Raw genomic sequence first — 13,748 nt, 5'->3', positions numbered from 1 at the left:
TTCCAATTTCAGTGTCTAATGACATATCCCTGGCTTCCTTTAAACTTTTAAAATCCGTTATTACCCGATCCAGTTGTGAATGTTCTTTCAGCTTGTTTTTGGTATCAATATACTACTGTATTATAGAGAATAAAGTTGTAAATCAACCAGAGAGAGCTAATGGGTTACATAAAGAGCATACTTTTTATTTAAGGATCACTAGAAATGTCTTTATTAACATTAGAAAATCTGACTATTCTTTTTAAGAGGACAAGAGATATGACTGTGTTTCATCTGCTTAAGTGTTTTTGACTGTAAGAGTCTTGCTAAGGTTCCTGTAGGCCAAAATCTCAACATCAGTTAAATATGCGACTGCATTTTCTCCTACTTAGTATTATGGAATGGAATCTTAAGTATGAAAGATGTCTTGTATAGTATGTCAAAATGTTGAGCAATATCATTTCAGTCTAAACACAGAAATGAAAAAAGAGCAGATGATCTCCCTTTTGCTGTAATTCACTTTGGGATGCATGTCATGAAGAGCACTATACAAAAGCAATTTTCATTGATTGACTGACTGATTGAGGAAAAGGGTGAATGTTCTTTCAGCTTAAGTCCCTACTGAAGTATGATTTTTATAGCTCCTGACAGCTCTTCACAATTTGTAGTTAAATGCCATGTTAGCAAAAAATAAAAAAATAAAAAAAAACAAATAACATAAAAAGGAGGGAGAAAAGGGAGAGAAAGAAAATCACAATTAGAATTTCTTTTGGATTTCAGTACAGTTGACTTGAGCAAAATAGATAAATAGACAAAAGTAAGATGAATTCAACCCTAACTGCTCTAATTCCTCTATGCAATATATTAAGGTTTTCAAGACTATAATTGCTAAAAATACCCTCTTAACAAATTAATTGCATAATAGTTCTTGTTAATTTCTGTGGAAGGTGCTACTCTTTCTAGAGCAATTGGTTTTAACTGGAATTCTGATTTAGAGAAGCTTTCAGGATCAGCATCTTATTCTAATAATCTCATAAAGAATTACATCTCTGAGGCCGGGCGCGGTGGCTCACGCTTGTAATTCCAGCACTTTGGGAGGCCGAGGCGGGTGGATCACGAGGTCAGGAGATCGAGACCATGGCGAAACCCCGTCTCTACTAAAAATACAAAAAAATTAGCCGGGCGTGGTGGCGGGTGCCTGTAGTCCCAGCTACTCGGAGAGGCTGAGGCAGGAGAATGGCGTGAACCCGGGAGGCGGAGCTTGCAGTGAGCCGAGACTGCGCCACTGCACTCCAGCCTGGGTGACACAGCGAGACTCCGTCTCAAAAAAAAAAAAAAAGAATTACATCTCTGAGATGCCCCTCTAATTATATAAAACACACCCTTTCATTACCTAATTTGGGCAAAATCTTTCACCGTGATATAATGAAATGAATGCTATGTATCTATAACTATGTGTTATAGATACAAATACTTACTGACCAGTGATGAAACTGAAAAAATTTCACATAGAAATGTTGTCTTCCGAATTATTGTAGCAGATCAGTGTCTTGTCTGCTACTAATCAGTAGTAATTAGTAATCTGATCACTGTTACGGTTGGTCTCTCCTTAAATTTTTAGTTTATCCTTCTAATAACATAAAAATGCTTGGGGAATTTTCTGCCTTAATTTACGTAAACTGGGTTTTTCTCAATTGTTAGGTCAAAGCAACGCTGGTGACGCAATCGTTTTTATTTCAAATAGATTCACTTACAATGGATCTTCATACGGACTAAATTTTAATGCTTGCAAAGTTAGAGTTGTTTGCAAAATATGAAAAATGGCTTATTTGGAGAACATTTTAAAACATTTTGAAGCTCTAAAGCCACAGAGCAGAGAATAATAAACACAATTCCAGGTGAGAGGCACATAAAATATCTTTCCCAGGCTGCCATATACAAATGGAAAGGCCTGTAAGGATGTTGGAAAACCTTTATGTCGGGGTTCAGGCTTCCTTTACTATGGAAGCTTGAGGAGATAACTTTTGCAATTTGGAATTAACATTCCTCATGCAATTATGCTTCCAGCAAAATAGGCCCAGGTTGGGGGAAAAAACAGTTCAAACTAGTAAATAATTGCAGTATCATTGCATCAGTTTAGTTTAAAGAGCTGACAAACCCTCTCTAAACTCTAAGCACAATTAGTCATTAGGGTCTAGTTTTTCAGCACTGTTAAGCAATTTGTAATCCATTCCTTTTAATAGGGTTAGGCACTACTTAACCGACACAGATGCCTTGAAAACTGAAACCTCAAGTTATAAAGCAGCAACCTTGTTCATTACCTTCTGTGATAGGCAAATCATCTATTAAAAACAGCATTTAATGGGCAACCAATGAATAATCAATGGCTCACTTTTCATCTGAGTGTGAAAATGAAAATAATCCAATACAAAATCCCACTGGTAACAGGCTGAATCTTGGGTTCTGCTGCTCTTCAGGGCTGATTTATAAGGTCTTGGAAAGCTGATGTAAACAGATGATCAATGGGACCCATCCCTGCTAATAATAACCCCCAACTGGCCCACTCCCTCTTTTTCAAGTCCATCCCTTCAGGCTATTAGTTCTGTCCAGCTAATTCTTCCCACTACTCCTGCCTGCTGCTTTTACTCTAGCCATCCGTTCAGTCCAGCCGACTCAGAAGTAATTTTATACGCAGCAGAGAGCGGGTGGAATTGATTTTTCACTCAGCGCTCTGTTCCCATCTGAATAATTATCAATTTTACTGCCTCATAAAGGGAAGAGTCAAAATTTCAAATCAATTCAAAAGAGCTTTTGAGACGACAGAAACTGTGCATAAGAATAGAGGTCAAAGTTGTCAGTGACCTAAGGAGATGATGTCAGATATTACTATACCTAATAGCTGACATCAGAGGCACTCAAGATGATATAACCTAGTGCTAATGCAAATCATATTTATGCTGACTACCAGAGCCCAGTCATTAATGTTTAAAATGCTATCTGAAAGCCTACATTCCAAATAAATAGAATGTATTCCACTGTTAATAAAGATATATCACTACTTAGTCATATGCTATAAAGTGAAGGATTACCAAGTACTATTAACACACAGAAATTACTTAAACCAACAAATGCATGCTAATTCTGAGTAAAGACAAACTTGATTTGTCTCCTGCCCAACCACATTACTTGCTTTGCAAAATATGATATGGTATTTTGTCTAGGGCTATAGCCTATTGATTTGTGCTAAAATTTTCTACCAACTTAAAAGTTTCTGCCAAAGTTTATGGGACAATACTGTGATTATGGCTGAGTGCTGGCAGGAGTGATTTGGTGGCAGACTTGTCCCTTGCAATGGTGGGGTAAAGGCTGGGTCTGATTCCTAGCCAATCCATGAATTTTTTTTTTTTTTTCCAGTGGGGACATGCTGTAAGTCAGTGATCCTCAACCTTCTTCATGCAAAACACATGAGGGCTGTGACACACTCCCACAGTACCAGTGGCTACTGCATTGGGGTGGGGTGGGGTGGGGTGGGGTGGGGAGGGAGGAGACACGCTGACATTTTGATAGCATGTATCTTTTGAAAAGCCATTCCAGGTGAAGCTGAGATATTATCCTCACCTTGAATACGAATGGTGTGAGTAGTAAGAACTTGGGCTTTTGAGTCAAACAGACCTTGCTTCTAATTCCAACTCTACCACTTTCCAGTTGATCTCTCTGTATCTCAATTTATTCATCTGTAAAATGGGGATGCCGATATCCACTTTTCAGGGTTGCTGTGGGGTCTAAATGAGGAGACTTCTCTGACAATACTCCCTCCCCATGTATTTCACTTTCCCTCCCCATGTATTTCACTTTCGTTGTCATCACTATATTAATGAAATGATCAAATAACTGGTGAGTTACTTGTCTCTTTGTCCCATGGCAAGAAATTTTGTAAGGAGAGAAATTATGTCTCATGAATCTTAATAGCTCTTGCACCTGGCACATAATAAATTCTCACTAAATGTGAGATACCTTCCTTTTTCCTTTGTATTACCAACATGTTGTAACAGTTCCAGGGTCACACCAAATAATTATAGGTTTACAGCCCTTTGCCTAGTTACACAAAATATGAATGACACCCATTATTCCTGGAAAATAATTGGTTAACTGAAACATTACCACAAATAAAGTTTACGTAATTTCATTTAAATATTAGCAAAAAATGACAGCCAGGAAGGAACCCTCTTTCATAGCTGTCTCATTCTATTTTCATCATTTACTGATATAGAGTGACATTTTCTTTTTCTTTTTCTTTTTTCTTTTTTTTTTTTGAGACGGAGTCTCGCTCTGTGGCCTAGGCTGGAGTGCAGTGGCGCAATCTCGGCTCACTGCAAGCTCCGCCTCCCGCGTTCAAGCAATTCTCCTGCCTCAGCCTCTCCGAGTAGCTGGGACTACAGGCGCCCGCCACCACGCCCAGCTAATTTTTTTGTATTTTTATTAGAGACGGGGTTTCACCGTGGTCTCGATCTCCCGACCTCGTGATCCGCCCGCCTCGGCCTCCCAAAGTGCTGGGATTACAAGCGTGAGCCACCGCGCCCGGCCTTTCTTTTTCTTTTTTTTTGAGATGGAGTCTCTGTCGCCAGGCTGGAGTGCAGTGGTGTGATCTCACTCACTGCAACCTCTGCTTCCCAGGTTCAAGCAATTCTCCTGCCTCAGCCTCCCACATAGCTGGGAACACAGGCACACACCACCATGCCCAGCTAATTTTTGTATTTTTAGTAGAGACAGGGTTTCACCATATTGGCCAGGCTGTTCTCGAACTCCTGACCTCATGTTCCACCTGCCTTGGCCTCCCAAAGTGCTGATATTACAGGCGTGAGTCCCTGTGCCCGGCCGACATTTTCTGATGATTGCAGGCAACTTATTTGCTAGCTAACGGTCATACAGCAACACACTATTGATGTGTTTACATTTGCAAATTACAAACTATTATGGATGTAATTTGGCAAAAGAAAACAACTGAAAACAGGATGAAGATACTTTCCAAATTTAGTGAAATTAGAAAATATAATGATGGGGCTAGGCACAGTGGCTCACACCTGTAATCCCATCACCTTGGGAGGCTGAGGTGGGAGGACTGTTTGTGCTCAGGAGTTCAAAACTAGCCTGGCAACGTAGCAAAACCCCTTCTCTACAAAAAAAAAAAAATATCATGATATACAAAGGTATTGTTCTTTTTTGAAAATTTTGGCATGTATGTTTTTTAAAAAATTTTTAAATTTTGTTTTTTGTTTTGCTCTGTCATCCAGGCTGGAATGCAGTGGTGTGATCGCAGCTCACTGCAACCTCTGCCTCCCGGGTTCAAGCGATTCTCCTGCCTCAGCATCCCGACTAGCTGGGACTACAGGTGAGCGCCACCACGCCTGGCTAATTTTTGTATTTTTAGTAGAGACGGGGTTTCACCATATTGGTCAAGCTGGTCTTGAACTCCTGACCTCGTGATCTGCCTGCCTTGGCCTCTCAAAATGCTGGGATTACAGGCGTGACCACCATGCCCGGCCTAAATCTTCTTTTTTAGAGCTGGGGTCTTGCTATGTTGCCCAGGCTGGTCTTGAACTTCTGGGCTCAAGCAATCCTCCTGCCTCTGCCTCTGGAGCAGCTGGTACTACAGGTACTGCATCTTGCAATATTCATTTCTTATGCATGCCGTTACTATTATTTGCACAAGTGAGTTTTTTAAAATGGTATTAAACTTGGACCTAACCCATTAGTTAGAAAATACATTAGAAAATAAAAAAAAGTGGTTTTATTACTTATTAGTTAGATGTTATTGAATATATTACCTAACCTATCTGAACCAAGATTTCTCATTTTAAAATGGGAAAAATAGCAACTATGATATGATCAATGAGAAATTCCTAGCAAGCTGCCTGGCATATACTAGGAGCCCAGCAAATTGTAGTTTCCCAATATACCAGAATATTCATAAGGCAAACTTAAGATGACATTATCAGAGACACCAGGAGAGAAATCAGAGGCTGACTGTCTGCAGTTCCGGTTTTGTCTAATTTTTCTCAAGCCTCTGGAAAAACTATCCTCTTTTTGAATTCTAGCTCCACTGAGGTGAGATGAACAACCCAGGTATTTCTTCAGGGTGGGTAATCCTAGGGCCTGTGGTTTCCCCCCACTTTCAGGGAAAATATTCCCAGACAATATATATATATATATTTTTTTATTTTTTATTTTTTATTTTTTTTTACCAGTGTAAAAAGTCTTGGCAAGACCAGCTGCTCTAAGATAAATTCGGGGCCAGGTATGGCTTCTAGGAACATTTGTTTCTAGGTGATCAACCACCAGTTACCTGCTGCAGGACATCTGGGTTTTGCTGCATAAAATGTAATAGTCTCTGACCAGCCTGGGTAGCCTCTCTGCATCGAAGTGGCTTCTTGCCCTCTTTTGCTATGTGCTTGAAGAGGTAGGTGACGATGTAGTCTAAACTGGTACAGCAGCTGGAGGAGACAACTGTATCTGTACAAATAGTAAATAAGAATTCATTTGCATTACTTAAGTATTTGCTCCATTTGATTATCTAATGGCTCCATTAAAAATAATTACTTTCTGGTTTCAAAGTGCTTTTATCAAATTGCAAGTTCTTTGAGGGCAGGAATTTGTTTTTTTGAGACAGAGTTTCATTATTGTCACCCAGGCTAGAGTGCAATGGCGTGATCTCGGCTCACTGCAACCTCTGCCTCTTGGGTTCAAGCGATTCTCCTGCTTCAGCCTCCTGAGTAGCTGAGATTACAGGTGCCTGCCACCACACCCGGCTAATTTTTGTATTTCTAGTAGAGATGGGGTTTCTCCATGTTGGCCAGGCTGATCACAAACTCCTGACCTCAGGTGATTCACCCGCCTTGGCCTCCCAAGGTGCTGGGATTACAGGCGTGAGCCACCGTATCCAGCCAGGAATTTGTCTTATATAACTCTTTGAACCCAGTATCTATTATAGGGCCTGACCTAGAGACACATAAATAAATAATTCCTGGATAGATTAGGCAGATTTTTCCATCTGCGACCTTAACAACCTCTTTTCAGTTCAAGTGACTGTTTATTAAGTGTCTACTTAGTGCAAAGTGCTCTGTTTTATGGGAAACAGTGGTCTAACCTCATCCTGGTGTCAAAGAACTCATGGTTTAGTGTGCAAATCACTGTAGCATAATGCTGTGTAAAAATGACAAATTGAGGATTTTGAGAGAGGGATCACATTTAGATGGGGATCAAGGAGAGTTTGGTGAAGGAGGCAGCACCTGATAGGGTTTCAAAAGATTATTCCAATTAGACATAAGGAAGGATACTTTTCAGGTAGAGGGATTAGCACAAGGCAACAGTGTGGTGGGAAAGATACGGATTTTGGAGCCAGACAGTTCTGGTTTCAAGTCCTATCTTTGCCAATTACTTTCTGTGTTGCTGATCTGAAAGAGCTACTTCACTTTTTTTCACCATTTATAAAAGACCTTGCAGAGTTGAATGAGAAGAAAATGAAAAGAAGTTCATTAGTAATAAAAATAGCTGACATTTATTAAGAGCTTACTATGAGTTACTGTGTTAACTGCTTTACATGTTATTATTCTTAATTCTCATACAGCACTATAATAGTTACTGTTATTATCCATTTACAGGTGAGGACACTGAGTTTTAGGGAGCTTAGGTGACTTGTCCATTGTCACACAGCCAGAAGACTGCACAGCCAAGGTATGAAAATAAATAAGGAGTTGGGGCCGGGCGTGGTGGCTCACGCTTGTAATCCCAGCACTTTGGGAGGCTGAGGCGGGCGGATCACGAGGTCAGGAGATCGAGACCACGATGAAACCCCGTCTCTACTAAAAATACAAAAAAATTAGCCGGGCATGGTGGCGGGCGCCTGTAGTCCCAGCTACTCGGAGAGGCTGAGGCAGGAGAATGGTGTGAACCCGGGAGGCGGAGCTTGCAGTGAGCCGAGATTGTGCCACTGCACTCCATTCAGCCTGGGCGACAGAGCGAGACTCCATCTCAAAAAAATAAAATAAAATAAAATAAAATAAAAATAAACAAATAAATAAGGAGTTGGACTCTGGATCTGTACTCTTTTTGAAAATTTTATTGTATTTTTTTTCAATAATTTTTGGGGAATAGGTGGTTTTTGGTTACATGAATAAGTTCCTTAGGGGTAGTTTCTGAGATTCTGGTGCACCCATCACCCAAGCAGTGTACACTCTACCCATTGTGTAGTCTTTTATCCTTCACCCCCCCTACCTTCCTTCTACCTGAGTCCCCAAAGTCCACTGTATCATTCTCATGCATTTGCGTCCTCATAGCTTAGCTCCCACTTATCAATGGGAACATATGACATTTGTTTTTTCTGGATCTGTATTCTTAACCACTACATTAAAACTAGGTAATAAGCAAAAATATATGTAAGCACCAAACACCTTTCTGTTGTTGTTGAGACAAGTTCTCACCCTGTCACCAAGGCTGAAGTGCAGTGGTGTGATCTTGGCTCACTGTAGCCTTGACCTCCTGAGCTCAAGTGATCCTCCCACCTCAGCCTCCCAAGTAGCTGGGACTGTAGGTGTGCACCACCATGCCTGGTTACTTTTTGTATTTTTTGTAGAGATAGGGTTTTGCATGTTGCTCAGGCTGGTCTTGAACTCCTGAGCTCAAGTGATCTGCCAGCCTCAGCCTCCCAAAGTGCTGGGATTATAGACGTGTGCTACCATGTCCAGGCTAAAACAGCTTCTTGAATCACAATGGGCACTCAAAACACGGCAGTAACTACTGGTTTGCCTCATGGTAAAAAGAGAAGGGTATATTCAAGAAGTAGAACTTTTGGTTTCAGAGAGAGAATGTGTAGAGATGTAAGAGAAGGCCGACAGAGCAGGTTGAGGATCTTACCTGAGGGCATCCAATAGTGGAGTGCGACATTTACATTTAATATGAAAGGTTAATGGAGGTGTTATTGACAAGTAAGTGATAGAGCAACAATTTATTATCTCCTTTGTACACTAAAATTATTATCTCATTTACTTCTAACAACCACTTTGTATAGTAAGTATAATTTGCATTTTAAATGAGAAAACTGAAGCTTAGAGATTAAGTTGCTTATCAGAAGTCCATGGTTTTGAATCAGCATGACACCGCCCACATTTTTTGGCTAACAACAACATTTGCACATGATCCCTGGGAGTTTATGATTAGTAAGAGAAACAGTTAACAAGAGCAACAATTAAAATGGTGAACAGGTAGACTCAGAAGAGGAGAAGGAGACTAAAAGAGTAGGGTTGGGAAGCAGATTATAAACTTCCTAAGGGAGTAGTTTCTCATTCATCTTATTCATCTCTGAGGTTCTGAGACATATGTATGCCTGACATGGATTACAGGTGAAATATCAGCAGAATTAATTAAAGAATGAGTAGCTAAAGCTAACCCCAGAAAGTTTTCTTAGAAGTCTTAAGTTGTGTTTAGTAATAATACCCAGCATTGATAAAACACTACAGTTTAAAAGCTCACATTTATCATTTTAGAGAGAAATGTCATGGAAAATAGAAAGAGGGAAGTTTTGGGGCAAGTTTTGAAATACAGTCATATGCATTTAACACAGAGGAAAACGGTAGGTAATACAGGATCATGAGGGATGAGGGGTTGAATGGAGGTCTAAAAGACAGCCGTGGACCATAGTTTTGGAAAACTGTGCAACTACAAAGCTTTTAAGAAAGGACCTTTTCCAAAGGTTGGTTAATGGATACAAAAGTATACCCAGATAAGAGGAATAAGTTGTAGTGTTCTGTAGCACTAATAAGGTGACTATAATGGACAATTTGTTATATATTTTCGAGTAGCTGAAAGAGCAGATTTTGAATGTTCCCAACACAAACAAATGATTAATGTTTGCAGTGATGGATACCCTAAATGGTCATTACACAGTGTATACCTATATCAAATATCACATGGTACTCCATAAATATATAAAATTATCATGTGTCAATTAAAAATAATAAAAGCCAAAAATAGAGTTTTCCCTTCTAAAGACATGGCATTTGATTGATTAATCAATAACTGATTGATTAGTTAATTTATTCTTCATCTCTCCGTATTAACTGGGTTACTTTGTAGAAAAGGGAGCTTTGGTTTTACAATTCTGGGATGTAGCATAGTATAAATGGAAAACGTCTAGGCCTAAAAGTCAAACACAGACTCGTTGAACCTGGTTGCTTTTCTCTTTTCCTTCATATTTCTACATTTCAAGTCCCAATCACAAAAGTAAATGGATTAAGTAACTTGACATCTACAAAGATAAGCAGGAAGCAGATATGGTTTCCCTCACCAGTGAAGAGCAATATGCTATCAATCATATAAAAATTATAAAGACTTCACATAGATTTGGTGACCACATGCCATGCAGGTTGCATTAAAAGGTTCCAATCTACTGAGTCAGCTGTGAAAAAGCCAGGTAAACACTTTAGACACGAAGATTGGAGCATATATCCTTGCAATAAAAGCAAGAAGAGCTTCCATTATGGTTGATTTATGGTTGAGGACTTTGAAAAAGATAAATGTTATTTCAAGGTAGATTTTAAAGTGTGGAATCATAAGGATCACACGGCATTTGGTCAAAAACAGAATGAATGGTGCTGAAGACTATGTTTAACTATTGGTTTTCTTTATTTGCAGCTCAAGCTACTATGTGAGATTCAAATAATGATACTTTCCAGACATAAAAGACGGGCAGAAGTCATGAATTTTCATATTTTGTCCTAGTTCTTGGTATTTAAAATATTTTAAAAGGGATTACATCTGTAATTTTGGAAATAATTTTTAGGCCTAATAGGCATTTTGTCCTCTGTAGCAACTTGTTGTTTGGCACTGAAAACAATCAAGTGCTTCTCTTCTCCTGGAACCAGTCTCCACAGGAAGCACATGCATCATTAATAGCCTACTGCTCACTAAGACCCATCATTGAAAGCTGTGCTGAAAAGTTAACTGTACAGGAAAGAATTGCTTAACTGAGAGTCAGGAAAAATGAGGCTGAGCTGAAATCTGCCTTCAGCTCAAAACTTGTCACCACAACACAAAGGAGAATGAAGGTCTTGGAAAAATATAGTCTGAAGAGCAATTTCAGAGACAAAAGGCCTATCTGGGTGGGGCAGTGGTTTTGGAAATAGGTGAGTCTAGGTTTGAATCTATTATTTCCTAGATGTTTGACTTCTTGAGCTTCAGGTGCACCTCTGTAAAATGAGATTAATATTACCCGCTTCGTAAGGTTTGGTTGTTACAGTGCAAAAACTGTAACACAGCACCCAACACATAGAAGGTTTTCCCTTCCCATTTGTTTTCCTGGCTGTTTCAATCCCTTAAACACCAAAGCTCTCTTCTGTCTTTAGGGTTTTTTTTTTTTTGTCTTTTTTTTTGGGGGTGATGGGTGAAACTAGTGTGTAAAATCTCTAAGTTCTAAATATTTCCTAAATGTGTCACTCCCATATTACATTCATACCACATGACATTCAATTCAATAATGTGTCCAAAATAACAACATATCCTCTTTTATTCTTTATATAAGTTTTATTAATAATGAACTTCATGGGAAATGATCTAGTAGTTCCTAGTTGGTTCAACTTTTTGCTTGCTCTTACCTTTCCTTGTTTAGGCTTTTAGGCTACCCTTTACTTCTGCTTGAAATGCATCCATCCCTGCTATGACTAATCTTAGAGGCCTTCCTCCATCAGTCTACATTTAGACACTCTCTATCCAACACCCCACTTTGTTTTTTAAATTTGTACAAATTTATAGTGTACATGTGAAGTTTTGTTATATCATGCTTTCTGATCAATATATGGTACTTAGGGTGTCTGTCACCTGACTACAATACATTTTTGTTAACTATAATCACCCTACTCTGCTATAAAACATTGAATTTATTCCTTCCATCTTACCATGTTTGTACCTTTTAACCTACTTCTCTTCATCCTCTCCCTTGCCCCTCACTCACCCTTTCGTCTCTGTTATCTATCTCTTTTTCTTTTTTTTGAGATGGAGTCTTGCTCTGTTGCCCAGGGTGAAGTGCAGTGATCTCGGCTCACTGCAATCTCCGCCTCCTGGGTTCAAGCTATTCTTACTTCAGCCTCCTGAGTAGCTGCCACCACAGGTGTGTGTGCCACCATGCCCAGATAATTTTTTTTTTTTTTTTTTTGAGACAGAGTCTCACTCTGTCACCCAGGCTGGAGTGCAGTGGCGTGATCTCGGCTCACTGCAACCTCTACCTCCCGGGTTCAAGTGATTCTCCTGCCTCAGCCTCCCCGAGTAGCTGGGATTACAGGTGCCTGCCACCACGCCCGGCTAATTTTTGTATTTTTAGTAGAGACAGGGTTTCAGCATGTTGGCCAGGCTGGTCTCAAACTCCTGACCTCAAGTAATCTGTCCACTTGGGCCTTCCAAAGTACTGGGATTACAGGTGTGAGCCACTGCGCCTGACCTAATTTTTGTTTTTATTTTATACTTATTTATTTATTTTTGAGACAGAGTCTTGCTCTGTTGCCCAGGCTGGAGTGCTGTGGCACAATCTCGGTTCATCGCAACCTCCACCTCTCAGGTTCAAGCCATTCTCCTGCTGCAACCTCCTGAGTAGCTGGGATTACAGGCGCCCACCATCACACCCAGTTAATTTCTGTACTTTTAGTAGAGATGGGGTTTCACCATGTCGGCCAGGCTGGTCTCAAACTCCTGACCTCAAGTGATCCACTGACCTCAGCCTCCCAAAGTGCTGGGATTACAGGTGTAAGCCACCATGTCTGACCCTTGTTATCTATCTTTCCATTCTCTACCTCTGCATGATTAAATTTTTGAGCTCTCACATATGAATGAGAACATGTGGTATCTGTCTTTCTTTGCCTGGTTTATTTCACTTCTCCAGTTCCATCCATGTTGCTACAAAAGACATTATTTCATTCTTTTTTATGGCTGAACAGTATTCCATTGTGTATACATACCACATTTTTTTTATCCATTCATCTGTTGATAGATACTTAGGTTGATTCTATGTCTTTGCTACTGTGAATACTGATGTAATAAACATTTGAGTGAGGCATTCCTGTGGTATACTGTCTTATTTTCTTTTGGGTATACTCCCAGTAGTAGGATTGAACAGTAATTCTATTTTTAGTTTTTTGAGAAATCTCCATACTGTTTTCCTTAGTGGCTGTATTAGTCTACATTCCCACCAACGGTGTACGAGTTTCCCTTTCTCTGCATCCTTTACGACATCTGTTCTTTTTTGTCTTTTTAATAATAGCCATTCTGACAGGGGTAAAATGGTATCTCACTGTGGTTTTGATTTGCATTTCTCTGATGATTAGTGATGTTGAACATTTTTTCACATACATCTTGGCTGTTTGTATATCTTCTTTTGAGAAATGTCTATTCATGTCATTTGCCCAGTTTTAAAGACTGGGCATAAATGTCATTCACGTCATTTGCCCAGAATTATTTGTTTTTTCCTATTGAATTGAGTTCCTTATATATTCTGGATATTGGTCTCCTGTTAGATGAATAGTTTATAAATATTCTCTCCCACTCAACAGGTTGTCTGTTTGCTCTGTTGGTTATTTCTTTTGTGATTCAGAAGTTTTTAGTTTAATTAAGCCCCATTTGTCTAATTTTTGTTTTTGTTGCTGTGTTTTGGAGGTCTTTGTCATAATTTTTTTGCCTAGATCAATGTTCAGAAGAGTTTTCCCTAGGTTTTCTTCTAGTATTTTTTTTTT

The 13,748-nt window shown here is 39.5% G+C and overlaps 1 protein-coding gene across 7 annotated transcripts in view; it reads right to left on the bottom strand.

The window, feature by feature from the left end:
• The window catches only part of RANBP17 (RAN binding protein 17), a 447,403-nt gene that overhangs the window by 28,886 nt on the left and 404,769 nt on the right, over positions 1-13,748 (bottom strand). For all 7 annotated transcript variants that reach the window (XM_032158613.2, XM_058440137.1, XM_058440138.1 and 4 more), the window contains one exon: positions 6,323-6,489. In XM_032158613.2, coding sequence (XP_032014504.1) covers positions 6,323-6,489 — 167 coding nt within the window. The remainder of the gene's footprint in view (positions 1-6,322; positions 6,490-13,748) is intronic.

Source organism: Hylobates moloch, unplaced genomic scaffold, assembly GCF_009828535.3.
Source record: "Hylobates moloch isolate HMO894 unplaced genomic scaffold, HMol_V3 SCAFFOLD_6, whole genome shotgun sequence".
Taxonomy (NCBI): domain Eukaryota; kingdom Metazoa; phylum Chordata; class Mammalia; order Primates; family Hylobatidae; genus Hylobates; species Hylobates moloch.
Note: the sequence above shows the minus strand (reverse complement) of the source record. Positions and strands in the feature narration are given on the sequence as shown.